This window comes from Fusarium vanettenii (assembly GCF_000151355.1).
Source record: "Fusarium vanettenii 77-13-4 chromosome 9 genomic scaffold NECHAsca_6_chr9_2_0, whole genome shotgun sequence".
NCBI lineage: Eukaryota > Fungi > Ascomycota > Sordariomycetes > Hypocreales > Nectriaceae > Fusarium > Fusarium vanettenii.
Window position 1 is genome coordinate 2,237,135 of NW_003315877.1, and position 23,178 is coordinate 2,260,312.

General features: G+C 49.6%; 10 protein-coding genes across 10 annotated transcripts; 7 read left to right on the forward strand and 3 right to left on the reverse strand.

Moving 5' to 3' along the window:
- Window positions 1-1,506: 1,506 nt before the first annotated feature.
- On the forward strand, window positions 1,507-3,434 carry NECHADRAFT_85229 (uncharacterized protein; the record flags this gene model as incomplete). The annotated part of the gene is made up of 4 exons (XM_003050228.1): window positions 1,507-1,533; window positions 2,078-2,115; window positions 2,195-2,352; window positions 2,407-3,434. The coding sequence occupies 4 exons, from the start codon at window positions 1,507-1,509 to the stop codon at window positions 3,432-3,434; spliced, it is 1,251 nt and encodes a 416-aa protein (XP_003050274.1).
- Window positions 3,435-3,694: 260 nt separating this feature from the next.
- Window positions 3,695-4,392, reverse strand: NECHADRAFT_85230 (uncharacterized protein; the record flags this gene model as incomplete). The annotated part of the gene is made up of 2 exons (XM_003050626.1): window positions 3,695-3,735; window positions 3,900-4,392. 2 exons carry the CDS (start codon window positions 4,390-4,392, stop codon window positions 3,695-3,697), a joined length of 534 nt encoding a protein of 177 aa, XP_003050672.1.
- A 439-nt stretch (window positions 4,393-4,831) lies between these two features.
- Window positions 4,832-7,731, forward strand: NECHADRAFT_101749 (uncharacterized protein; the record flags this gene model as incomplete). Its single annotated transcript, XM_003050229.1, has 4 exons — window positions 4,832-4,876; window positions 4,906-5,337; window positions 5,495-5,632; window positions 5,860-7,731. The coding sequence occupies 4 exons, from the start codon at window positions 4,832-4,834 to the stop codon at window positions 7,681-7,683; spliced, it is 2,439 nt and encodes an 812-aa protein (XP_003050275.1). The 3' UTR covers window positions 7,684-7,731.
- A 1,494-nt stretch (window positions 7,732-9,225) lies between these two features.
- NECHADRAFT_96476 (uncharacterized protein) lies at window positions 9,226-11,277 on the forward strand (the record flags this gene model as incomplete). Its single annotated transcript, XM_003050230.1, has 5 exons — window positions 9,226-9,259; window positions 9,388-9,996; window positions 10,056-10,130; window positions 10,190-10,977; window positions 11,143-11,277. 5 exons carry the CDS (start codon window positions 9,226-9,228, stop codon window positions 11,275-11,277), a joined length of 1,641 nt encoding a protein of 546 aa, XP_003050276.1.
- A 740-nt stretch (window positions 11,278-12,017) lies between these two features.
- NECHADRAFT_106389 (uncharacterized protein) lies at window positions 12,018-12,464 on the forward strand (the record flags this gene model as incomplete). Its single annotated transcript, XM_003050231.1, has 1 exon — window positions 12,018-12,464. The coding sequence occupies one exon, from the start codon at window positions 12,018-12,020 to the stop codon at window positions 12,462-12,464; it is 447 nt and encodes a 148-aa protein (XP_003050277.1).
- A 114-nt stretch (window positions 12,465-12,578) lies between these two features.
- On the reverse strand, window positions 12,579-13,489 carry NECHADRAFT_49045 (uncharacterized protein; the record flags this gene model as incomplete). Its single annotated transcript, XM_003050627.1, has 2 exons — window positions 12,579-13,152; window positions 13,200-13,489. 2 exons carry the CDS (start codon window positions 13,487-13,489, stop codon window positions 12,579-12,581), a joined length of 864 nt encoding a protein of 287 aa, XP_003050673.1.
- A 1,053-nt stretch (window positions 13,490-14,542) lies between these two features.
- NECHADRAFT_85235 (uncharacterized protein) lies at window positions 14,543-15,370 on the reverse strand (the record flags this gene model as incomplete). Its single annotated transcript, XM_003050628.1, has 3 exons — window positions 14,543-14,693; window positions 14,785-15,065; window positions 15,158-15,370. 3 exons carry the CDS (start codon window positions 15,368-15,370, stop codon window positions 14,543-14,545), a joined length of 645 nt encoding a protein of 214 aa, XP_003050674.1.
- A 974-nt stretch (window positions 15,371-16,344) lies between these two features.
- Window positions 16,345-17,333, forward strand: NECHADRAFT_85236 (uncharacterized protein; the record flags this gene model as incomplete). Its single annotated transcript, XM_003050232.1, has 3 exons — window positions 16,345-16,487; window positions 16,538-17,042; window positions 17,133-17,333. The coding sequence occupies 3 exons, from the start codon at window positions 16,345-16,347 to the stop codon at window positions 17,331-17,333; spliced, it is 849 nt and encodes a 282-aa protein (XP_003050278.1).
- A 399-nt stretch (window positions 17,334-17,732) lies between these two features.
- Window positions 17,733-19,958, forward strand: NECHADRAFT_85237 (uncharacterized protein; the record flags this gene model as incomplete). The annotated part of the gene is made up of 2 exons (XM_003050233.1): window positions 17,733-19,877; window positions 19,926-19,958. The coding sequence occupies 2 exons, from the start codon at window positions 17,733-17,735 to the stop codon at window positions 19,956-19,958; spliced, it is 2,178 nt and encodes a 725-aa protein (XP_003050279.1).
- A 507-nt stretch (window positions 19,959-20,465) lies between these two features.
- Window positions 20,466-23,078, forward strand: NECHADRAFT_85238 (uncharacterized protein; the record flags this gene model as incomplete). Its single annotated transcript, XM_003050234.1, has 6 exons — window positions 20,466-20,768; window positions 20,818-20,822; window positions 20,946-20,962; window positions 20,993-21,052; window positions 21,263-21,393; window positions 21,612-23,078. The coding sequence occupies 6 exons, from the start codon at window positions 20,466-20,468 to the stop codon at window positions 23,076-23,078; spliced, it is 1,983 nt and encodes a 660-aa protein (XP_003050280.1).
- Between the last annotated feature and the right edge of the window lie 100 nt (window positions 23,079-23,178).

The window sequence follows — 23,178 nt, forward strand, 5'->3', positions numbered from 1 at the left end:
GGGCCTTCCGGATAGCTTATAAAAAGTATAATAAGGAACTGGTTAATAAGACTGACTATGTAAAACCGATAATTTCTATGATATTCTGGGCGGGCATCTAGTTAATAGGTCGTACTATTATTATCCCTATTACTAGAGATCTAAACGCTCCTAAGAAGGGATACTCCTCTTAGAGCTACTAAGTAGCGCTCCGTGATGGACTTCTGCCCTTATATGATGGCACTAGAATGTTTTAGCAAGATAAGGTATCAATCTATACGTCAGTAGCATCAATGAGTTGGCTTATGGCCAATGAATCGAGCTCTTGGAGTGGCCGCCCAATTCCCCGGATCTCAGTCTAATTGAGAATGTTTGGAGTATTTTAAAAAGGAAATTACGAAGAACTTTCCTTTATTTACGAGATCCCAAATGCAACGAAGTAGATAAGGCCGAATTCATAAGATGCGTTGATCTTATGTGGAAAGTAATACCCTAGGAGCAGATTCGGAACTATTTAGATTCATTAGAGCGTCGGCTGCGTGCCTGCATCCGTGCCCGGGGCTGGTATACAAAATATTAAAAAGCGGGAATAGGACTACAAATTGGTATATGATTTATTTAAATTGAGCTTCATTTGGCTGAGACATGTGAAGCAAAATTGTGCATTGGAAATGGAGGATTTGCTTGTGGGTGGGGGTGGAAACAGGCTTTTGAACTCTCACTGTAACAATTACACAATAGCCACAACAAACTTGAAGCATTATGAATTAACCCCCAGCATAAGGCTACGGAAATGGTTTAAACATGACGATGGTGACTGGCTCTCATATTAGTTCAATGTTATAAGTCTTATCCCAATAATTCTCTGTTCCTTCACAAGAGACGCCTTATAAATCTGACCTCTGAGCACCTCTTTGAAGGAGTTACTTGAAAGTGTTGTATTTGTGATGGGGTCTTGCGCGCCATGGCCAATTGATGGTGACTTTAGAAATCCTATTCCTTTTCAACCGGCTATAAAATCACAACCTACACAACTCAACCAGAGAGCCAAGGGTTATGACAGGACAGTCGTTGCATTCAGATGAGCCTCTACTGACGCGAACCAACGAAACATATGATAAACCCTACAATTAGCCATGAGATAATAAGATCAACCTAATTTAACGCAAGAGATAAGACCATCTTCAAGCGAGGCTGAGGCATAGGGCAGGGTTGGTTGGTTGGTTGGTTGTATTTTACGCCAGGGGGAGTGCGAAGCTCTCCAAGTCTCCCGAGGGACAGTTCAGTTCAGTTCAGTTCAGTATATTAAACGCCTGGGAAACCAACTTAAGTGCTTTCGAGCCTCCCGAGGGGCATATGGCATGCAGTAGGCTGTCTAGAGACGTAGTTACTGTACAAATTCCTTGGCTATCTAGAAAAACTGCAAATCAAACCCAGTGGCGCACTTGAAAGTTATACCGTTCCAAATCTTCTCTATTCGAGCTTGTATCCGGCTATTAGGGGCTTAGAGGCAGAATACCTTTTGATATGCCCCGTCTTGCTTTAGTAGAGACTGTATGTCCTGTAGTTGGCGTTGAGTCCTAGCTAGTAGAGACTCGTAATTCGTAGTGAAAAAAAGGCAAAGAAAATGAAGGAAATGAAATGAGAGTAAGCAGCTAGATAGCTCCTGCATATCGGGCTAGCGGGGGCATATCTTTTCGTAAAAGCTTGTAATCTCTAGGAAAGCGGCGAAATTCTTTAGGCTAGCTATTATATGTTGCTAATATTCCTTAAGTGTTTGAGGCTTAGGTTTGTAATTCGGCTAAAGCGCTCTGAATTTCCTAGTCTTGCGGCAGTATACGAGGTGTTTTGTGGTGTTAATACCTCTATATGTGCAGTTCCTTGTGTTGTCGTGATCATGTATCTTCTGATCCTAGCCAAAGTCGCCGTGTCCGGTCCTATAGGCGAGCAGCCGATGTAGGATGGGCCGTGGTAGCTCTAGCTCCTGCGGGTAGCGGAGGGAAGCTGTGGTAAGGCCTAGTGTCTGATATCGTTTATGCAGAGTGATCTCTGAATCCCACTACGCGGAGAACTGGTCCCTTGTGCGTGCGCGGACTAGGTCAAGAGCGCCTGTATAGGTCGGTTGGCAGTCCGACGGTAGGTTCAGCGCTGCCAGACGGTCGGCTTCCTTGTTTCCTTCGATTTCTTGGTGTCCTGGGACCCAATGTATGTGTAGATTTGCAATCATTCATGCGTCGTGGAACTCACGGAAGACGGCCTGTGAACTTTTTGGCATTTCGCCTCTTAGCCCTTGTATGACTGTGCTCCTAAGCGATGATATCTTCAGCCAAAATCGTTCGACGCTCATCATCTCCGTCGATATGAAGGAACACAGTGAGTCTGCGCTTGGCCTGGCTATGTTCTTTGGAACTACGTAGAATCGAATAGATGTTGATGGCAACTTACTACCATCAAACTCGGTGGCATGTTCTGTCGATGCTCGGTGGGCCAACGCGAAGACAGTGATGGAAATGACAGCGAACACCCAACTGGATCATGAGTACACTTTAGGCAGGGTGAGGAACTTGGTTGAAACTGACTTGCCATTCTCGCATCTCATCGGGTACTATCGCTGGAAGCCTCCGCCGATGCCGGTGGTTAGAATGTCTCCCAGCTGGTACGACTTACTAGCACCTGTGTTGCCCGATGCTCAGTCATCTGCAGCGGCCGGACTTCCCTGGATGCCAGCCTCAGGATCGAAACAAACCGCTCTTGAAGCGGTGTTGAGCATGACTTACAAACCGGTCGACAGCGGACAGACGGAATTTGAGGGTCTTCTCGCCACGACATTGGCGGATGGCTTATCTCGTTGTGGCCTCATACCAAACCATAACGGCAGCCGCTTCCTTGAGGCCTGGCAATTTGGTGCTTGGGATACTGAGAATGAAGACCAGGCAAGGACAATGATTCGAAAGGGAAATCCAGTGGAGAGCTTTCCAGAACCATCGATTCTCAAGTCTGGAAATATGACCCGGATGGAGATGAAAGCTACTTATAAGGGCTACGTTATGTCTGCGACAGGCTGGTTCGACTACCTCTCCATCGCCGCACTGCTGTTCCACGCTATCATCGCGCTGCTGCACACTATCCTTGTGGTCTATCACGGAAAGACAAGTGGTGCATGGGATACAATTCTGGAGCTTGTCATCTTGACACAGATGTCGTCGCCGCCTCAGGAATCTCTCCTCGTGAACGCGTCGGCCGGCATACGATCGTTCAAGACGGTGAAGCTGGTCGCATGGGTCGAAGCGCCGCAACAAGGAGGCACAGGACACGAATCGGGAAGAGAGCTTCAAATGAGATTCAGGGATCATATGGATCATCGAGATGCCAACCTCAAGCCAAGCGTTGGGAAGGTGTATGGTAGTTCGGTGACTGAGGATGAAGTGCGACGTCTACATCGAAGGAAGGTGTGATTTTATATCCAGGTTTAATTTGGCTTATTGGGGTCAGCTTTACCGTTTCGGTGGTCAAGGGGCGAGGTTCTTGAGCAGAAGGTTGTCGATCTGGTAGTTCTTGAGGAAACTGTTGGAGAAAAGATAGACTGTTTATTGAAGGACCTGCAGCAAAGGTTGCGTCTGTGATAGCTGCTGTATAACATATAAGCAACAGGAACTCTTCTCTTTCCTGTGAGGCCCGTTACCATATTCCGGTGCGCTATTGAATCTTGGCTCGCTCAAACAGCAGCAAAACTGATCAAAGCATGACTAGCGGTGCCTTGAAAAGAGAAGAAACAGCAATACTCTCAAAATAACTGCCGTTGAGAGATAAGCCCTGGCCTTGTCATGGCTAATCCTGAACTCGGGACCTGCCGTCGCTTTCTTCGGTTCCGTTTCGAGGCCCCAAGTATAAGATATCATGCAACACCTGCTTCCACGCACTATCACCACCATTTTCTACATTTTCCAAACGCCACCAGTACTTGACCTTCACTAACAAGCCTCTCTCACCACCGTCATCCGTCCACATATTTACTCTTAAACCTGTCCAGTTCTCTGCTTTCGCCCTCGCCTGTAGCTCCTCCACAGATGAAAATCCGGCAGGAATGACGTGCCTTGCGTCTCCGAATTCGTTGGCTTCATCTCCTGTAAGGGGTCGAACGGTGTAATAGCTGGCTTTGGTTGTAGTCGCCTCCGCGCCTTTAAAGTCCCAGCCCGCTTCTCGGAGAATGCGCTCAACCATTTCTCCGGATTCATCCAGATATCGAACAATGGTGTCTCTATCTTGAGCAGCGTAGCTAGGGTCTTGCCGGCATATCTGGCGGCAATCTGCAGAGTAGAAGAGCCCCTTGTCTCTATTATCCTTGGTCTGTCGATACTGGTGGTAGATTTCGCATAGGTGCTTGAACAAGAGAGAGCTTTCGCTGAGTGCCATGGTGACAGATGTGTAAATTCAGCAAGTAGGGATATGACAGAGGGGTGGGTTGCTGTTCTTTATACGTATGTCTAAGCACGTGGTGTAAGATTTTAGCTGTCTAATAAGTAACCGAGGTCTACTTGTTGGAACACGAATCGTCGATATGAACCATTGAGGTTACGTTTGTAGACTGAGGTGGTCCACCAAGCAGATACCTGGTCGTCCGCGGGGCTTCCCCGCCCGGGTGCGACCGATAGTTACTAACTGCTGTCAGCTTTCCTCTCCTTGTCACGCTTCATCACTAGGCGGCCTTTAGGTTACATCAAAAACAGCCTCCTGGCCTGGCTCTGCCGTGTTCTTTTGTTCAAGCACAGCTTGGCAACTCAACTTCAGCTTACAAAATTTCCCACATCGAAACGGCAAAATTGATCGTATGCTCCCACAGACACCAAGGACCATGATTTGCGAAAAGGAATACAAGGTCGTCGTTACGGCCTGCGCTGTGGGTACCCCCCTCTTGTCTTGCGGCAGGCTGGTAAACCTGGGTACCGACACTCTGGCAAGCCATTCAAGGAGAACGAGAAGAACCCCACGCAAGATGTCAAGTTGGCGCTGCCTGATCGCATCGAGCGCGAAGGACGCGTGCCTATCAAGATCATCAAGTATCACACCGACTTCCGCAACGTCATCAGAGACATGGATATCATCCCGCAGCTCTGGATTGAGGACAAGAGAGTCTATGAGCCCGACGCCAAGGAGGGCAAAAAGATCCACATTGACGCCATGCTTCACTTGGGCATGAACTTTGCCGACTACTGGCAGGTTGAGAAGAGAGCTCGTCGGGACGGCTACGACTGGACGGGCGACGACGGGGTACCTCTTCCAAGTCACAACGGCGACAAGGGCGGGCGATGGGAGGGGCTGCCTGACCAGTTGCGGCCTGTCTTTGACGTTGATGGCATCGTAGATCGACTGCACCAAGAACTTCCGGCAAGGCGTGCACTACCTTGGGATCAGGCAGAGCAATGACTGACTGCCACATCTTAGGCGACGCCAACAAAGACGTCGACCGAGGCTGGTCTCCTATACTGCGAATTCATCTTCTACACTTCGTTGGCAGCCTTGTACAGACGAGAAGAGCCGCCCCGCGCTTTGTTCCTCTACCACGCAGGAAAAAAAGACAGCCAAGGAAGATATTGAGGAGGGCGCAAGAGTTGCAGCCGCTGTGATTCGCTCAATGGTCGATCAACTCGAAGGTGTAAGTTTACCCCAACCCAGAGCTTCGCATGATAAAAGATGCAAGACTGATGTGATGGGTGAGTGATTCAGGTTGATATTGCTTGAGGCAGGGCGCATGAATCGGACCCAATATTATTCCGGAAGCTGACACCTTGCAGCAATTATCGGATGCCCCTCAAAATCAGGCTGCGAACCCCGCGCGTTGCGGTCCAACCCAGAATTATTTCTCAAAACCCCCAGTTCTAGCTTCGCCAACGGCTGCTCGATATTTGGGGGCGAATTCCTTCAGACAACATTATGCGGCTACTCGAAATTGAGTCAAGAACGTTGAAGGAGTTTAGTGATAAAACTCGCGTGTCCTATGCCATCCTCTCACACCGGTGGGAGGACGATGAGGTCCTATTCCAGGATCTCACGCAGGGAACGGCATCCTTGAAAAGGGGCTGGAAAAAGGTGGAAAATTTCTGCCGCGTCGCTCAGAAGGAAGGATTCCGCTACGTCTGGATCGACACATGCTGTATCGACAAGTCGTCAAGTGCTGAGCTTTCCGAAGCCATCAACTCCATGTACCGCTGGTACCAGAACGCAGACACGTGTTTCGCCTACTTGAACGACTGCAGCTACGAGGCTGTCCGCCAGCCTGGGAGCACCGAGCTTCAAAAGAGTAAATGGTTCACGCGGGGATGGACTCTCCAGGAACTCATTGCGCCCGCCGAGGTGGTGTTCCTGTCAGCCGAATGGAGGGAGTTTGGGACCAGGCGCAGTCTTGCCAGCGAAATTGGGCAGATCACGAACATCGACCCGCAGTTGCTTTTTTTCCCTGCGCGGTTGAATCAGTTTTGCGCTGCACAGAAGTTATCATGGGCAGCGACGAGGGAGACGACCAGGATTGAAGACCGAGCCTATAGCTTGATGGGGCTTTTCAGCGTCAACATGCCGTTGCTCTACGGTGAAGGAAATAAGGCCTTCTTTCGCCTTCAGATGGAGATTCTGCAGTCCGTTAGCGACCAGAGCATCTTCGCATGGAAGCACAACCCCCAAAATGGTTTCCGGATCTACTCGAGTATCTTGGCTACGTCACTGGGGGATTTTGAGGGATGCCATAGGATCAGGCACACGCCCCGGCAATTAGGAACCGACCAAGATTCTGGAGTACCCGAGTTGCCCCAGCAAGTGGTCGGCCCATTTATCAAACTCAAAGCTCTATCGATACCATACGACGGATCGTTCAACCCATCACTGCTAGGATCAGAGCAACATCGGCAACAACCCCCTTGGTTAACTTCCGTCTATAAGGAGATCTATGCCAATCGTACGTATGCGAGATCGCGTATCTGGGTAGTGTTTCTGGTGGACTGTTCAGAAGAGGATGGAACAATAGGCATTGCTTTGAGGCGAACTAGTTCTGGCTTTTACCGATATCATGGTCCTTCGCGATTCCGACTTCCCCGAGTAATTGACTGCAGAGGTCATGCCGATCTCAAGGAAAGACTCTTTCACGTTCGCTCACTCATAAACGACACTCCAATCATTGAACAATCGAAAACACTCCATCTTCGACGACTCCCAGCCGAGTATGGATTGCGGATGACGACACCTGTTTTACTGGATAGGGGGAATCGTGATTCAAAGATATACCGGCACAATAATGAAACCCACCCAGGTTCAATTGGAACGATAATCACTCTTTGGAAAGGAATCTTCTGGCCCTCGCGCGAGTATTTATATTTCTCACTTGAGTTCAGGACCAGATGTGGCACAGACTCACTACCTCCTTTCCATCTTGAATTCTGGCACGCCCTTGGTAGTGATCATTCTGAGCTCTCAGTGTTGTTTGGGAAAGGTGCCCTTACCCAGAATCATGTACCCTCACCAAGGCCATCATCCCTAGATTTACTACTAGGGCCGCGGGAATTCGAACTCATGACAGCCTTTGTCCTAGTTGTGAAGGCAAGGAACGGCACTGGCAACAAGATCTTGCTGAGCATCTTTGTCGAGAATAAGTGGACGGGCGATCCATCCGGAATAAGTACCGAGGCACTGCAAGGGAAAATGGAGCTGGATGCATGATCATGAGGCTGCTAGTCTTTGCACGCGTTAATCTTCTGCTAGGCTGTGATTTACCTATCCGAGAGACGTTTCTTATAGACGAATCCAAGAACCCTAACAGGTCTCTCAAAGTCTGAAATTCTTCCTCCTTCTTATCCTCCCTCCAAATTTGTATATCAAGGCCGGGATAGGAACCATGGCTAAATAAACGAGCCCCAGAGCCGAGTTCCCCAATCAACCCCTGACCGCCCATACATCATAGGCCCGGCCAAAGGTAGGAAGCGGTAACTATGCTACTTATCATCGAGGATGCAGCAAGAGCACTGGCGGCATATCGAGAGGATGCATCTAGGATATAGATCTAGGTAGGGAGCCAAACACCCTTGAAGCCTATACCAAAGAGACCAAGCCCCAGGATTGGCATAGCCCTGTGCACATCTGACTGAGGCACCTTGCAGACCACACCTTGTGCTTCATTGCAAGGTGTAGGTAGGATCTAGAACATGGCATGGCAGGGCGCAGACTAGCGCAAATCGGTCATTCTTTGACCAGGCCACGAGCTGCTCCAGAATGTTAGATAAAATAGATCCAAAGCATTATCTACCCTCATTGCATTATCCTCATAACTTTAGTCTATCTTGTATAACCTGACTCTAAATATTTGAGAGCTCTTTACTGCTCCAGTGAGCCGTTCACTTGGCATGTGGCTGCTCAAGTCTACAAAGCGTCGTTTAACAAAACGTAGGCCCTTGAGAAAATATGCGCATTCCGCCATGCTTGGCTGCTGTTGTTGAAATTTTTCTGTGGGGGTCTCCCTTCTAATCGTTGTGAGCCTTGACAAGTGTTTTGAAGAGTCCAGTGTCTCTTAGGTAGTCAAGGTATCGTCCTCATCCACATCACACCCGGATTTCCATCTCATTAGTCGTCATTCCAAGAATCTTTGAGTTTGGGATTTACGTTGATTTAGTTTGTTAAAAGGGTCTAACTATCTTACTGCGCCACTTCTAAGTTTCTTGTTTAAATTAGGTTACTGTACAATAGGTAGCTCAATGGGTGGTCACGTGCGATTGACCGCCGGAAGACCTCCGACGAGTTCAGCTGACTAGTCTTGATTAGGAAGGCAACATCGCTGCCTGGAAGGATTCGAAGAAAAGAGCGAATAGCCATAGGATAAGCAAGACAAGCAATTCACACAGAGCGCAGAATAAGCCTGCATTAGGATACTTAATCTCTACTAGTACGACTTAGCGCCATTAACACTATACTATACTATCAAGGGGGTCACAAAAAACAAAGGAATAGCTCCCATAGAAAACTGCAGCAAAGAGGTGGGGACGAGTCCCGTGTTTTTTGTGACCCCGAGGACTATGCATGTATATAATGCTGGCCTTTTCTTTCTTCTTTTCAATAAAAAACCTTTAACCTTACATCATCAAGATTTTCAACAGCTGCGGTGTGCCCAAATTCCCCGCCTGCAACTGACACAAAGTCAGGGCATTTGAGCCTGGCCATCCCTTAGAATTAGCCCCATACACGCATCTTGACGACCAAAAGTGGCATACAATGGAGAAGTTCGACTGCGTCGTCGTTGGTGCGGGTAAGTAACGCCAATGCTGATCCTCATGCCGTGGTCTAGTATCCTTCACGTCTAGGTAGCTAGATAAGGCGAATTGAGTGGCTTCTCCAGAGTATAGCATGGGATGCTAATTTGGACCTCACTGTTAGGATGGTACGGCTTGGCCGCCGCAAAGCAGTATCACTGCACTTGCCCAGAGGACTCTCTGGTGGTCTTCGAATCAGAAGCCACCCTCGGTGGCACATGGGCAGAACATCGCCTATACCCAGGCCTCAAGAGCAACAACCTCCTGGGAACCTTCGAATACCCCGACTTCCCCATGGATAGCGCCACGTTCAACATCAAGCGGGACGAGCACATCCCCGGCGCCACCATTAACGCCTATCTCAACGCCTACGCAGCCAAGTTCGGTCTCAACGACTTGATCCGCGTCAAGACAAAGGTACTTGTGGCTGAGCATCAGGACACGGCCGAGGGCGGATGGGTGTTGACGGTCGCCGGCTCTAATAAAGAGGAAACCAAAGTCTACGCGCGCCGCCTCATTATCGCGACCGGCCTGACTTCCGAGGCTTTCCTCCCGCACTTTGATGGGCAAGAGGTGTTTGGCGGCAAGATATTCCACGGCAAGTATTTCTTGCAGAACAAGGACACGATACAAGCAGGCAAGTCCGTGACTGTGTTTGGCGGGACAAAGTTCGCCTGGGATGCAGTCTATGCGTATGTCACAGCTGGTGTCAAGGTTAACTGGGTAATCCGGTGTATGTTTATGTCCTGGCGTTGCGCTTGATTACTCGTCGAAACTGACGCGAGAAACTAGCATCTGGACATGGTCCCTGTTGGATGTCACCGTCGTATGTGACGCCACTCTTGAGATGGATCGAGGAGCTGGCGAGTATGTGTTGCTCAGTCTCCCCTCCCCTCTCTGCTCCAGCTTCTGACAGGATTAAACAGACATTCGGTTCCTCACTTGGTTCAGCCCTTGTATATGGGGTGAGGTTGACGGCTATGGAGGTATTCGCAGATTCTTACATAGCACTGCGTTGGGCCGAGCAATTGTCAACGGCTTCTGGGGCCTCCTCGGCGACGATGTAATAAGGGTCAACAAGTACGACTCGCACCCGAACACGGCCAAGCTGAAGCCTTGGACTGAGGCTATGTTCACGGGCCCCAGCTACAGCATCCTCAACTATGATACCGACATCTTCGAGCTCGTCAAGAGTGACTTGGTCAAAGTCCACATTGGCGAGATTGACCACCTCAGCCCTGGAAAGGTCCACCTATCAGACGGTACCGAGTTTGAATCGGACGCTCTTCTTGCCAATACTGGCTGGAAACACGTACCGCCTATGAAGTTTCTACCGGAAGGGATCGAGAAGGAGCTTGGTCTGCCGCATGCACCAGCCGAGAGAGCGCCCGAAGAGGACCTCGCGAATCACCATTCGCTCATTAAGAAGGCCGACGACGAGATTTTTCAGCGCTTCCCTCGCCTCAAGCAACAGCCTGTCTGGAACAAGAACTACGTTCCCCTGACCGACCAGAAAGGCATCAGCAGTAGCGACGACGTGACACCATGCACACCCCTCACTCCGTACATGCTCTATCATTTCCTAGTGCCGCCGTCTGAGCGCCTCCTTCGGACTCGCGACATCGCTTTCATCGGCGTCATCAGCAACTTCAGTAACATGATCACTGCCCACATCCAGGGCCTCTGGATCAGCGCCTACTTCTCGGGTCGACTCGTAAAGGATCCTGCTGCCGCCGTCGGTGATGAGGAGTCCATGTCGAAGCTGCAATACGAGACGATGCTACACAACCGCTTCGGCAAATGGCGCTACCCTACCGACTGGGGCCACAGGAGCCCTTGTTTCATCTTTGACGCAGTTCCGTATCTTGACCTGCTTCAGCGTGACCTTGGACTGGAGATTCACCGCAAAGGCAGCTTCTGGTCCGAGATTTGGAGTCCGTATGGACCTAAGGATTACCGGGGGATCAATGAAGACTGGAAGGCCAAGTACGGCAGTGACAAGCCGAGCGACTAAGGTGTACTTCCAGGGGCTGTCCACCTGAGATGAGTGTTTTACGATTAGATATTTGCTTATTGACCATCGCACTCAGGTCTTTCAAGAACCTCAAACCTTGTGATGCTGGGAAATTGCAAAGGACAACGGGCCTCCGGCAGACCTCACTCTAGTGATGACCCATGGAACCAAACGGCCGCAGAGAATCCAGAATAGCTGTTGCGGTTCGAACTCAACGTCAGTTTGATCTAGCAGGTAGTGTCGAGATGGGATCGTTATTTAACGCAATGCCATAAAATGGTGAGCTATTCACTGGCAGTGTTGGTCCCGAGTTCATTCAACCGCTTTTTCGGTCTTGATTGTGCAGAGGATCAGAGGCTGTGTTGAATGACAGGGACAAGGTAACTAGCACGACCTCTTGTATGAGTGGATGAAGGTTGCATAAATGTTTTCAGATGCTATGACCTCAACGTACATATAAATTCTCTGGAACATTGCTGTCATGTCGCTATTGGACGGGTTCAACGCCAAGTAAACTACCAACCAACACTGTGGATAGGGTGGTTTCATCGTTGCGTGACGTGTAGTGAACAGCCTCGATGGATTGATCCATCAGTTTGGTCGCGAAATATAAAAGCCTGAAAAGCTCAAGCGAACTTGTTTCTTCTTTCAAGGCCAATGCAAGCACAACCCTCTGTACTATGCCTACTCTACCTGTTTTAGCAACTGCATCTACGAGTCCGCGTGCACACTTCTCTACAATGAAGCACACTACCTTTTGCCTCCTCGCATATCACGCGATATGCGCCCTGTCTCTACCTGCATCAAGCGCTCAAGATGAGTGTGGAGAGCTCGGCGTCATGGACTGGACCAACGTGGAAATCCCAGATGCCGTCAACCGCACCAACCTCCGAACATGCAAGGAACATCCAGCCACTCTGACCAGCCCCAAGGAGAGGGACAATACCTTGCAGGAACGACGATGCATTCCACCCAAAAAGAAGCAGAAGTGGGGATGTGATCAGAAGACTGGATACTGCTGGATGAATTGTGGCAAAGTGAAAAAGGGCGAGTGGTGCTGGGAGGCCTTTGATTATGGGACTGGAGCTTGGTCGAATTGCAAGACGGATCTTGATTGCTTTAGGAATACGGAAAAGGGGGCGCGGTGCTCGACTGGTGACTGCGAGAGCTGTGGATGTGGCTGTTGAATCTTGAAACTGGGCGTGCTTTTCATGTTCCATTTGACTTTCTTTACTATTTAGTTTCCTTGCCATATATCCCGACTGCAGAAACCTCTGAATATATTCTTCCCTCTCCTGTAATCAAACTGGGAAATCGGTACTCTTCCAAACATCTTCATAGGTAGATGCTGTTTCGGCAAGTGTCCCACTCAGCCCCTTCATGATAGCCCCTGAATCGCTCCCAAGGGGCAGTCGCAAAAGTTTCTTCTTGTCCGCAAACATTCCAGCCCCGGCTCCATACTCCCACATACGCGCCGCTCCCTTCTTTGGGTCACCAGGCTGCCTTCCGTTGTACCTTTCGAATGCTTGGCGAGCCTCGTCAGCCGGTGTACCCTTGTAAGCCTCGATGGCCGGTGCAAGGTTGGCTCCTGAGGATGGGTTGGACAGAAAGGCTGTTCGGAAGTAGCCAGGCTGGACGATCACACAGCTGATGCCAAATGGAGCTACCTCAGCGGCCAGAGCCTCGGTGAGTCCCTCGACAGCAGATTTGGTGGCACAGTATATGCCGTTGGAAGGATACCCGCGCATACCGCCGACAGAGGAAAGGTTCATGATCAAGCCGCTCTTCTGCTTTCTGAAATGGGAAAGTGTAGCACGGATGATTCTCAGCATAGCAAATACGTTGGTATCAAACTGTGCTTTGACGGCCGAATCCCTAATATTCCCTTAGTAGATGTTGACATGAAGGAACAAATGACATACTCGGACTCTTCAATGGCTCCCATGTAGGCATATCCCGCGTTGTTGACGAGCACATCGATCTTGCCAAATGCTTCGAATGCTTCCTTGGCATAGGCGTCCATCTGATCCTGCGACCAGCCGAGGTCGAATTGGAGCACCTTGACCTCTTCCCGCTTCAGTGTGTCGGGTACTTTGTGGGGTGACCTCACGGCGGCAATGACGCGGTCGCCCTCAACCAGGGCTTTCAGGGCGAGTTCCAGGCCGAGGCCTGTGTTGGCGCCACTGATATGCCAAACTCTAGGTGAAGACATGGTGAGACGGTATGATGAACAAATAGTAGAGCAACGCAAATAGCAAATGGGAGATATTGGGGGGCGATTTGACTCGTATTTATACGTGAAGGAGAACCTTGTATACTAATCATTTAATTAACAACAACCATTTGAAACCGTGGCTTTCTACGGACAGTTGGCAAAAGCAGCCGCTGCTAGGCAAACGTCTCCCAGTGAAAGTGGCATACCCGACACACACCCGAAATGCAGCTACAGTTATCTGCGGTCATGTTTACGCAAGGTTGTGAGCGTTTAAAGCCAATCAAGCGGAGGGTTGTTGAGCGGGGAACAGTCTACAGTATCGTCCTGGTGCAGGTCTTCCAACATGTCTTGACGATTAGAAGGACTAGTTAACTTCCAGTTTAGCTATGAGCGTACTAATAGCTAAATATAAGAAAGACTATGCGTATAGCCTTATTGAATTATGCATGTATTTTTTTCCCCGTCGTGGTTCAAGCCAACACTCTTTAGACAGCGGGGGCTTGTTGGCTCCCTCTTTTTACGCCCGCATGAGCATGAAGAAACTTGTGCTTACGCTTTGCTTCCTAAGCCTTCTATGGTAACATCTTGCATTGCAATGACCTGATGTTTGCGTCACGTACTGATAGCAAGGGTACGTATTGATGGCTTGCGGGTAAGGTAAGGGGAATGCGTGAAGGGCGGATAGGCAACCGGAAATGTCAACATGCTTCAAAAGAGAAGAAACGGATATAATTGACCGTTCAATATACGGAGCGGGATATATAGGGAAGGTTTGCATTAATGAAGCAGCTGCTTTGGCAACCCTCAACCGCGGGAATACCTTCCTCCTGGTAAGCTGTGACCAACCCTTTTAGTATTCGCTCAGTTATCCAATCAAGAGCCGGACTTCAACGATGATAAAAAGTAGAAACAAAAAAGAATTGAATCGCTGAATGCTAACTGGAGGGTTCGAACCTCCGCGGTTTCCCACTGCGGGTTTGGTTTCTGATGAGAACCTAAACACAGCGCCTTAACCACTCGGCCAAGTTAGCGATGATTCGTTTGATGGTCTCACGTCGATTGATCGAGAGCCACATCTCGAATGGACACGGCGTCGGCATCAGCAGGCGACCGGGTATCATCACCAAGTCGAATAGCCCCGATAGCACGATCTTTTCTGAACTGAATCAAGCTTAGCAAAGCAACAAGCATGGTGGTGATCCTGGCCAGTGTCAGTTTAAGCCGCTAACAAGTCTAAACTAACTCCGTAAAAAAAGGGTTAAGCAAGGCAGCAGATAAAAAAAAACACTCACCATGCGATCAGTCCACATGTTACGGCATTCTGCGTCACAATGCAGAAGTATTTCTCGGGCGGGTCATAGACGTTGCTCCTCCACATATCGTAGCAATATGGCCATGTCGCTCGGACTGCCGGGATACATGTGAAGGCAACGAGACCGATCGAGTAGACGAACAGCGAGAAACAGGAACAGGCAAACTGTGCCGACGTATCGACCAGAGCCGGCTTCCCTGTATGTGCTTTGAAGGCCAGGATAGTTCCAAATAGCATCCATTCGAGCGTGACGAGGACGGACTGTAAAGTTCGGGTCAGCCTCGTATAGCATTGCAAGTATTGGTAGAGAGAGTTAGGGACAACAAAGGGGAAGTCGAGTTATTGTTTCTTACAGCAGTGATCAAAAGAACCTCACCGATCGGTACAGAGACGCTGTCAGGGACCCTTGTTCCGCAGCCATAAAAGGCACAGTAATGAAAGTGATGCATCCAAACGAGGTAGCACACTGCGTAGCCCGTGATGACCAGGCTACCGAGCTGGACCAGTCGAGCGGGGTAGATAGCCACTGTCGCAGCGACTGAAAGCGTTTCTCTTGATACCTTCATCGTGCGTGGTGATGAGACTCTGCGTGTGGTTGCTGGGCGCCTTCAGACAGGATAGAAAGAGGGGAGGTGATGATGATATTTCTGGTCAGGATCCGATACCGTTGATGATAGGTTAAGAAATGAAAAGAGAAAGACCTAGAGAAAAGATGAATTTGGAGGAAAGTGAAACGCCAGTTTGCTTAGGCAGCGACCAAGCTGGTCCGTCCCTAGAGTTGATAGGCTAGCTCCAACGCCAACATCAAATTAGTGGTGGCAGTGCCTCAGCCGCATGGTCCCTTCACTCTAGATCTCGGTAGATGCCATTCTAAGATTGGTTCCCAGGATTAATCAACTACCGTGAAATGGCGGAGACGGCTACATACAAGGGCAGAATCGTATCGTTAGGATCTCTAGTGCCGGTGACGCACCATCAGTGACATTACCCCTGACTGCACGTTGTTGATGGCTCAACGAGCCTCCGTAAATAGTCGGAAACCGAACTAGGACAAAGAATTATCGGAGTTAACGGGGTGTCTTGTAAATCTTGAGCCAAAATCCATACTAAAGGCATTTGGCACGAACCAGGCCTGAATCTATTAGTCACAGCAGGTGGCTACAGCGCTTTAAAAGTCTCAAAACGAAAAGGATGAATCTCCAGCTAGGAAACGCAGGGTAAGACAGAAACGTCTGTAGTACAAGGCACGAATACATGCCGGTACCTTGCTGCCTGGCATCGTATTATATGCTCTCCTTCAACGCCATGGCTGAAACCTGAAACCTCGTATTCAGTCCATCCATCACAGCCTGCATGTCAACACTGAGGGGTCCGTGGGGATGATAAAGCAGAAAACCTGACCGAGGAGTGCTTAACTGATCATTTTTCTTACCAACTCAGCTTAGTATACCCTAAAACCGCAACTCTTCTTCAAATGATCCCCGCAAGTAGTCTTAGGATGGACTCTGACGAAGGAATTCGAGACGGCATGTCTTCCATCATGATCCAAACCATCTCTTTAGGAGTCTTGATTCTCCCTCTCCTAGCATTATGGACTTCGAGTTTGTCCCTTGCTTGTCGCGAGGATAACCCAGCACTGTTGGCCTTCACATACATGAAGATCGTCTACCCAGTCGCTTTCCTGTGTGTCCAACTCCCCTCCGACATTTTAACATGTTTTCTGACTGATATAGAGCCCTCACGTTTCAATTCGCACATCTCATGCTCGAAATTGCGATGCGATGGTTACCCATGCCCCATGGCCCGTATGAGATTCCGCAAGCAAAACCACACCACATGGCTTCTAACATGAGCAACCACCTTGACGCTCTATCCTCGACACTCCTCGATATCGCGGACATATTTCTGATATTGGCGCTTTTTGAGCTTGGTAGTGGCTTTCTGGAACATGTGACTGGGAGAGGCTCAAGCTTCCACCTTGTTGTTCGACACACGCTCCTTATTCCCGCCGCAATTATTCTTTACCTCACCATTGCCACTCATGTCCAAAGCTACTTGATCTGGTCAAAGTCTTTCTCCACAGACGAAGACGGCGAGTTTCAACTTCGGGCAGATATCGAGAGCCTGGAGGAGTGCGACACACCACTCCTGGCGTTGTGGTGGGCCGCTTCGTTTCTGTTATTCTTGTACGCATGTTTTATTTGGCACAAGGCGAAAGAGAATTCCCAGGTTCTCGACGTAAGTTTAACCCCCTGTTATAGCAGTTTTTCCTTTCATTTAATGTCCCCTGTGCCGTAAAAAAAAACTTGCATTCTGACACCTTATCAGTCCACTGTGACTTTCCTCGCAGCAACGGTTCTAAACCTGTCCAATCCAGTGAGGCAAGCAGTGATCACCACACTAGATCCAGAGATCCTAGAATGCAAGCTGTTCATGAATTATCTCTACCTAGTTGATGACATGCTTGATTACTGGGTACGCTTCCTCATCATTGCTCACATCCTTGCCATGGGCTTGCCAGGAAACTAAGGCCTATGGGTTGCTATGTCACAGTTATACAGCGCTCCACTGGGCATTGCAAAGTCGACAAATGGATAGCTATAGTGAATTCCAGGCGGCTAAAGGGCATGGGTAAGGTCCGAACTAGGAGGGGGTTCACGCATAAAGTCTCTTTTGCTTTTGACACTCAAAATGGAGCTGTTTCATCCTCATCTCTTTTCTTCGTCTTGCCTCCTATTTCAAGGAATATACCATAATTCTATCCTAGGTTCAATTTTTTTGTGAAAATGCCAAGTTCTGTTGGAGCATGGCGGGCGACCCAGTCCACAAGGCAGCTACAGCACTTCCTGACTAATGTTCAAGTACCTCATCCTCATCGTCAGGCTGCATCCAATCTCACTCTTTTATTAAATTATGCCCGAATTCATCATGTCTATTGTTCCCAACACTTGCGAGAACGCCAGAAGATGGCAGTCGCTTACCGTCGATCAAAACTTGTGCAAGTTCTGCCAGGCGATAGATTTTGAAAAGGCAGTCAACCTGCTTGAGCACTCATCCACTTCTGGGGATTCAAGTGACGATGATGATGACTACCAGCCTACGGCTCTCGCCGATAGCCGGGGTCTACTCATTGCCAGTCTCGGCGACAGCTTCAAAGACAGGCCTCTTGGTCGCTGCAGAATGTGCAAGATCATGTGGGAAAACAAGCAGCAGCACATGGCCAGGTTGGGAGAGCTGAACGAGACCCTCACCATGGCTGGCAGTGACTCCCTCTGGGCCTTGCCCTTCTCCGCCAAACTTTTTGGCCCTCACTCGATCCAAACTTCAGCCATTCCCTACAAACTCGGTCGTGAAGCTGGCTTTTCCGTCTTCATGGTGGTTCCGGATCCTTATACTCCCAGGGACTTCAGTGTTCCAGACAAGAGGGCCCAAAAGCTGTCTCTAAACAGAGATAATAACATGCCCGTTGCCACGGTTCGCGACAAAAGACGAGACGGTTCATTGCTATACATGCCGAAGCTGCTACCACCCACTTTCGACTCGCGGTTGGCCTCCGACTGGCTGCAGAAATGCAAGGCGCATCATGATGGATCTTGCCGTCCACAACCAAACGTCAACACCGAGATCGTTCTGATCGACTGCACCGACTATGAGATCAAGTCTTTGAATATGTCGTATTCATATATAGCACTGAGCTACGTGTGGGGAGACGTGGTTCCAACACCCTTGATCAACGGCGTCCAGGTACCACCCACGACCTCGGCAGTCATCCTAGATGCCATCCAGGTCACAAAAGCTCTCGGATTTCGCTATCTGTGGGCAGATCAGTACTGCATTAATCAAACGGACCCAGTCGTCAAGATGAGGCAAATCAATCAGATGGACCAGGTGTATGGCCAGGCTGAGCTGACCATCGTGGCTGCATGTGGCGACAGTGCCGCCTACGGTCTGCCCGGCGTGTCTCACCGGCGATCCAGAGAGCAATTTCAGCAGCCTATTGAGCAGGGGAACTACCAAGTCGTGGAGCTAGGCCCTGATGCCTTGTCAGACACGGCGAGTTCCAAATGGAGCACCCGTGGATGGACATTTCAGGAAGCCTGGTTATCGAGGAGACTTCTAGTCTTTACAGACAAACAGTGCTACTTTGAATGCGAGGCCATCTCTTGCGCCGAGAGTCTCGATTATGGAGAGTGCATCTGGGATTTTGATGATAGGCCCCGGAACTTTAGACGTCTCGAGTTTGGGCCCTTTTCTCGCTTCGATGAGTTGACAAGTCTCCTGTGGCCGTCGGCTCATATCGATGAGGTTCGAACTCTGCTACACAGCTTCAGCATGCGGCAGGTCAGATTTGATCAAGACTCGCTCAACGCCGTGGTAGGCGTGCTCAACTCTTCGCAAAAGATGCACCTCGGAACCGAGTACGGAGCGGCAGGAGGTTCAGTCCTCTTCACATCAGCTGTCGGGATCCCGCTCCTTGTTGGAGAATATAACGGACAGCCTGTGTTGCAACAAACCCTCGTGACGGGAATGTCGTGGGTACATGTTGTGTCCGGCAGAGGGCGCTCGCTACAAGGTGCAATTCCCCGTCGACGGACTGCATACCCGTCTTGGACCTGGGCGGGATGGGAGGGAGCCATCGAGACGCTCTGGATATGGATGCACAACATCGACTTTGACTCGGCCATGGAGAATACACACGTAACAACTCATCAAAAAGGAAGCAAAACGTGGATTCCCATATCCGAGGTCAAACCAACCACTCAAGCAGTGACCCTATGCTTCGACGCCTTACAGATACCTCATGACTGGCTGGGCTTCAATGTTGGCCTGGACGAGTGGCAGTTGCTCGGACTCTCGACTTGGCTGTATGAGACGGAGCCTATCGTGCCTACAGATCTCCTCGGGAGTCTGCAGAGCGGACATCATAGTCTAGCTCTAGTGGGGTACTCGAGCGAGGAATGGAAGTGTCTAGCATGGATCCTACGTAAGACTACCTCAGCCTGGGCGAGAGCTGGGGTGCTTTACCTTGAGCGTGGAAATCCTGCTGTCGCAGAATTCAACAGTATGGACCAGGTTAGTCGTTGGGAGACGTTTAAGGATTCCATGACAAATATCATACAGACTAGGTCTACTGTGCCTTGGGAGGTGGAATGATATGGTTCTCAATCTGTACCACTTCAATACACTACATAAAGATGTTTCTTCCTTCCCATCCTATCTTCGAGTAGAGCTCCTTGTGGTCCTTCGTGTTGAGCGTCTCCGCGTTCCAGAACCTTGTCTAGAAGCTGCATTGGCCATCTGAGCCCGTGCTATACAGGCTTGACACATGCTAGTGATAACGTGTGGATATGTGGTAACCTCTGAGACATTGGCGCAGAAGACTCCTACTTGCCCGCAGTACATAGGGAATCCAACATCTGTCCATCTCATTGGACAGTTAGCACACTTTGCGTTTGACTGAAGGTATTTGGTGCACATTGCGATACGGTTCTTGGTGTTCGATCTACGGTTCTTGGGCATCAGTCAAGTCAGACAATGGAGGGGCTAGTATCCTGACCTTTATCTGCAACTACAAGGCTGTTGTGTCTAGGAGAGTGTTTCTCAACGTTGGTTTTGGGGAACCGAGGCAATTTATCAATCACTGCACAAGGCAAATCAACTATGCAGGCGCCTTATTTGAGGGCCGCCTTGGCCGCCAGTCGGACACACATTCGGGTTGAAAGCAGGCTTACGATTCGGGAAATCCTGGACAGTATGACGTGGCGTCATGCACCAATCGTCGCGTCACTTCTGAGAGATTGGGGGGCCTCATTAAAGGCCAAAAGTGAGGCTACAGAAGCTGGTGCCTGGAACCCCGCAAGATGGCCAGATGACGACGTGCATAAGATGGGGCCACGAGTGTGGCATGATAAAAACACAGGATGGTGTTGGGTGGTGACATTGGTCTCTACAGCTCTCAGCCATGTAATATGGGTATTATCATTAAGGTAAAGAATAAATGTTTAATATTCAGGTAAGGTAAGTATTAACTTTACATTTCCGGACTCGTCAGGCCTTCCCTAGCAGACATGCAATTCTGGACGAATATTACTCTATGTGAACACGGGGGCTAGGCTAATTAACTCACTCATTCACAACTAGGAATACGCTTTCTGCAAGTAAATACCCTAAATATAAGGTTGTCTCAGTCGTAGCAATCTGTAGTGCTATCCAATGCATGAGTATCTTAGTCAGCGAGTGCATGTCAGGTCAGTTCCCATTTCAGCCCAACGACAACGCCAGCCTTCCAGTCATGAATACCACCCCAAGAATGGCCACCCTCCAAGCCAAGCCGCTATCGATTGTAAAAGGTCAGGTTTGCGAAGGATGTCTTTCAGCTCTTCGGGCCTCCTATTCATCGCCTGGGGAAAACGTATATATATGTGATAAGCTATCTGATTTGCTGCTATCTGCCCAAGCCAATGGATGCGATCTATGTCGACTCATCTACCAGCACATGGTCTATAACACACCGGATCTGGAAGGGCTGGAGGGGCCTTTGGAAATTACCTGGCTTCTGTTCGATCCCGAGTCACACCCAGCCCTGATTGTCAGTGGTGGCTACGCGCCCGTCTTCTTATCGTCCGAATACCCTTCCAATGAGGGAGGTAGTTATCAAGTCTTCAGTGAGTACTTCATCTATAAAATAAAATAAAAGGGCAACACTAATCAAAGAGGATTATTAAAGAAACTCTCGAAGGGAATTCGTACCAGCCACTCATTACTACCATCAAAGAATGGGGCCAGGTATGCCTAGATCAACACAAGAGCTGTCAGCAGCAAGGGCTCTACACAATGCCTACCCGAGTCATCGACGTTGGGACCGGGCAACAGTATCCAGATAAATTGACTGTGCGCCTGGTTGAAACGCATCCTGCCCAGAAAGATCAGTACATTGCCCTCACCTACTGCTGGGGATCCAAGGGCAACAATGTTAGAACTACCCGCTCCAACTACAGCCAGATGATGGGCGGTTTTCGCTCTGAGACCTTGCCAAGTACCATACAAGATGCAATCAAGGTTACGAGAAGTCTGGGCATCCGATATTTGTGGGTGGACGCACTCTGCATCATCCAGTCCGAGTATCAGGGAGACCCAGGCTCGGATTGGGCTACCGAAGCAGGAAAAATGAGCACCTACTATCAGAATGCCTTTTACACAATCGGTGCGAGCAGCTCACGAGACTGCGATGACGGCTTCCTGAAGGCCCGGCCGGCCCAGGTCGATCCCCCCACACATGGGGTGACACTTTCGTACCACACCGACTCCGGGCAAAAGCAGTACATGTATATCCTACCCATCAAGCCAATTCGGTCTGTCTGCGTGGACAACTCACCTCTGCTGAAGAGGGGATGGTGTGTTCAAGAGCGAGCTTTCTCAACCAGGTGTCTCTATTTCGCCCGCGACTCACTGGTCTGGGAGTGTGCTGAGCATAGGGCATTGGAATGGGAGCCAAACTGGAACTCGGACGATCAGACACGCGAACAATGGGAGGTCTGGACAACGCCAAGAGGGAACGACAATCTGATGAAGCAGGGCACCCTCCTGAACATTCCCAAGGACGAGCTCATTGCCGGGGCATGGATGGAGATGCTAATACAGTATTCTCAGGCGGAGTTCACTTTTCTCAGTGATAAGCTGATTGCGATATCCTCCCTGGCCAACAAGATCGAAGGCATCACTGGAGCGCACTACGCGAGTGGCTGCTGGCTAGAGACTATTGATAAATGTCTTGCATGGCGATCAGGAAGAGGTGTCCGCTTAAATCCTAAAGAAACCACAGTACCTTCTTGGTCCTGGGCGTCAAGGCCATGCGGGGTGATCTTTGTGTCCAATGACAGAAATGAATGGACGAAAGAATTAACCTTGGAAGGCAACATGGAACATCATGGCAAGGGGCGACTACGACTTCGGGGTGCTATTTGGAAACTACCCTTTTCTGAACTAGAGCTATACCCCCTGGACGATGAGAAGTATGCATATGGGCTGCCAAACTCATACAAACGGCGCCTTTACTGGGATGGGGTTCCGCCGGAACAATATGACGAATCGAGCATCATGACGTTGCTCAAGATGGGACACTCAAAGACTAGCAGCTATGCTATGCTGTTGGAAGAAACTGGCAGAAACTCTCAAGGAATAGATGAGTACAGGCGCTTAGGTCTTCTTGATACCTCTCTCTCCATTCGCGGGGGTTTTCCTCTCGTGGGTCTAAGAGTAATTGACCTAGTGTAGCTTAGAAGGAGCCAGGTCTGCAAATAGATAGTAGATAGACATAGATTTTTTGAACTATGGAGACGAGCTGTAGAGGTTTCCGGGTGCTCAAGTTCGTGCA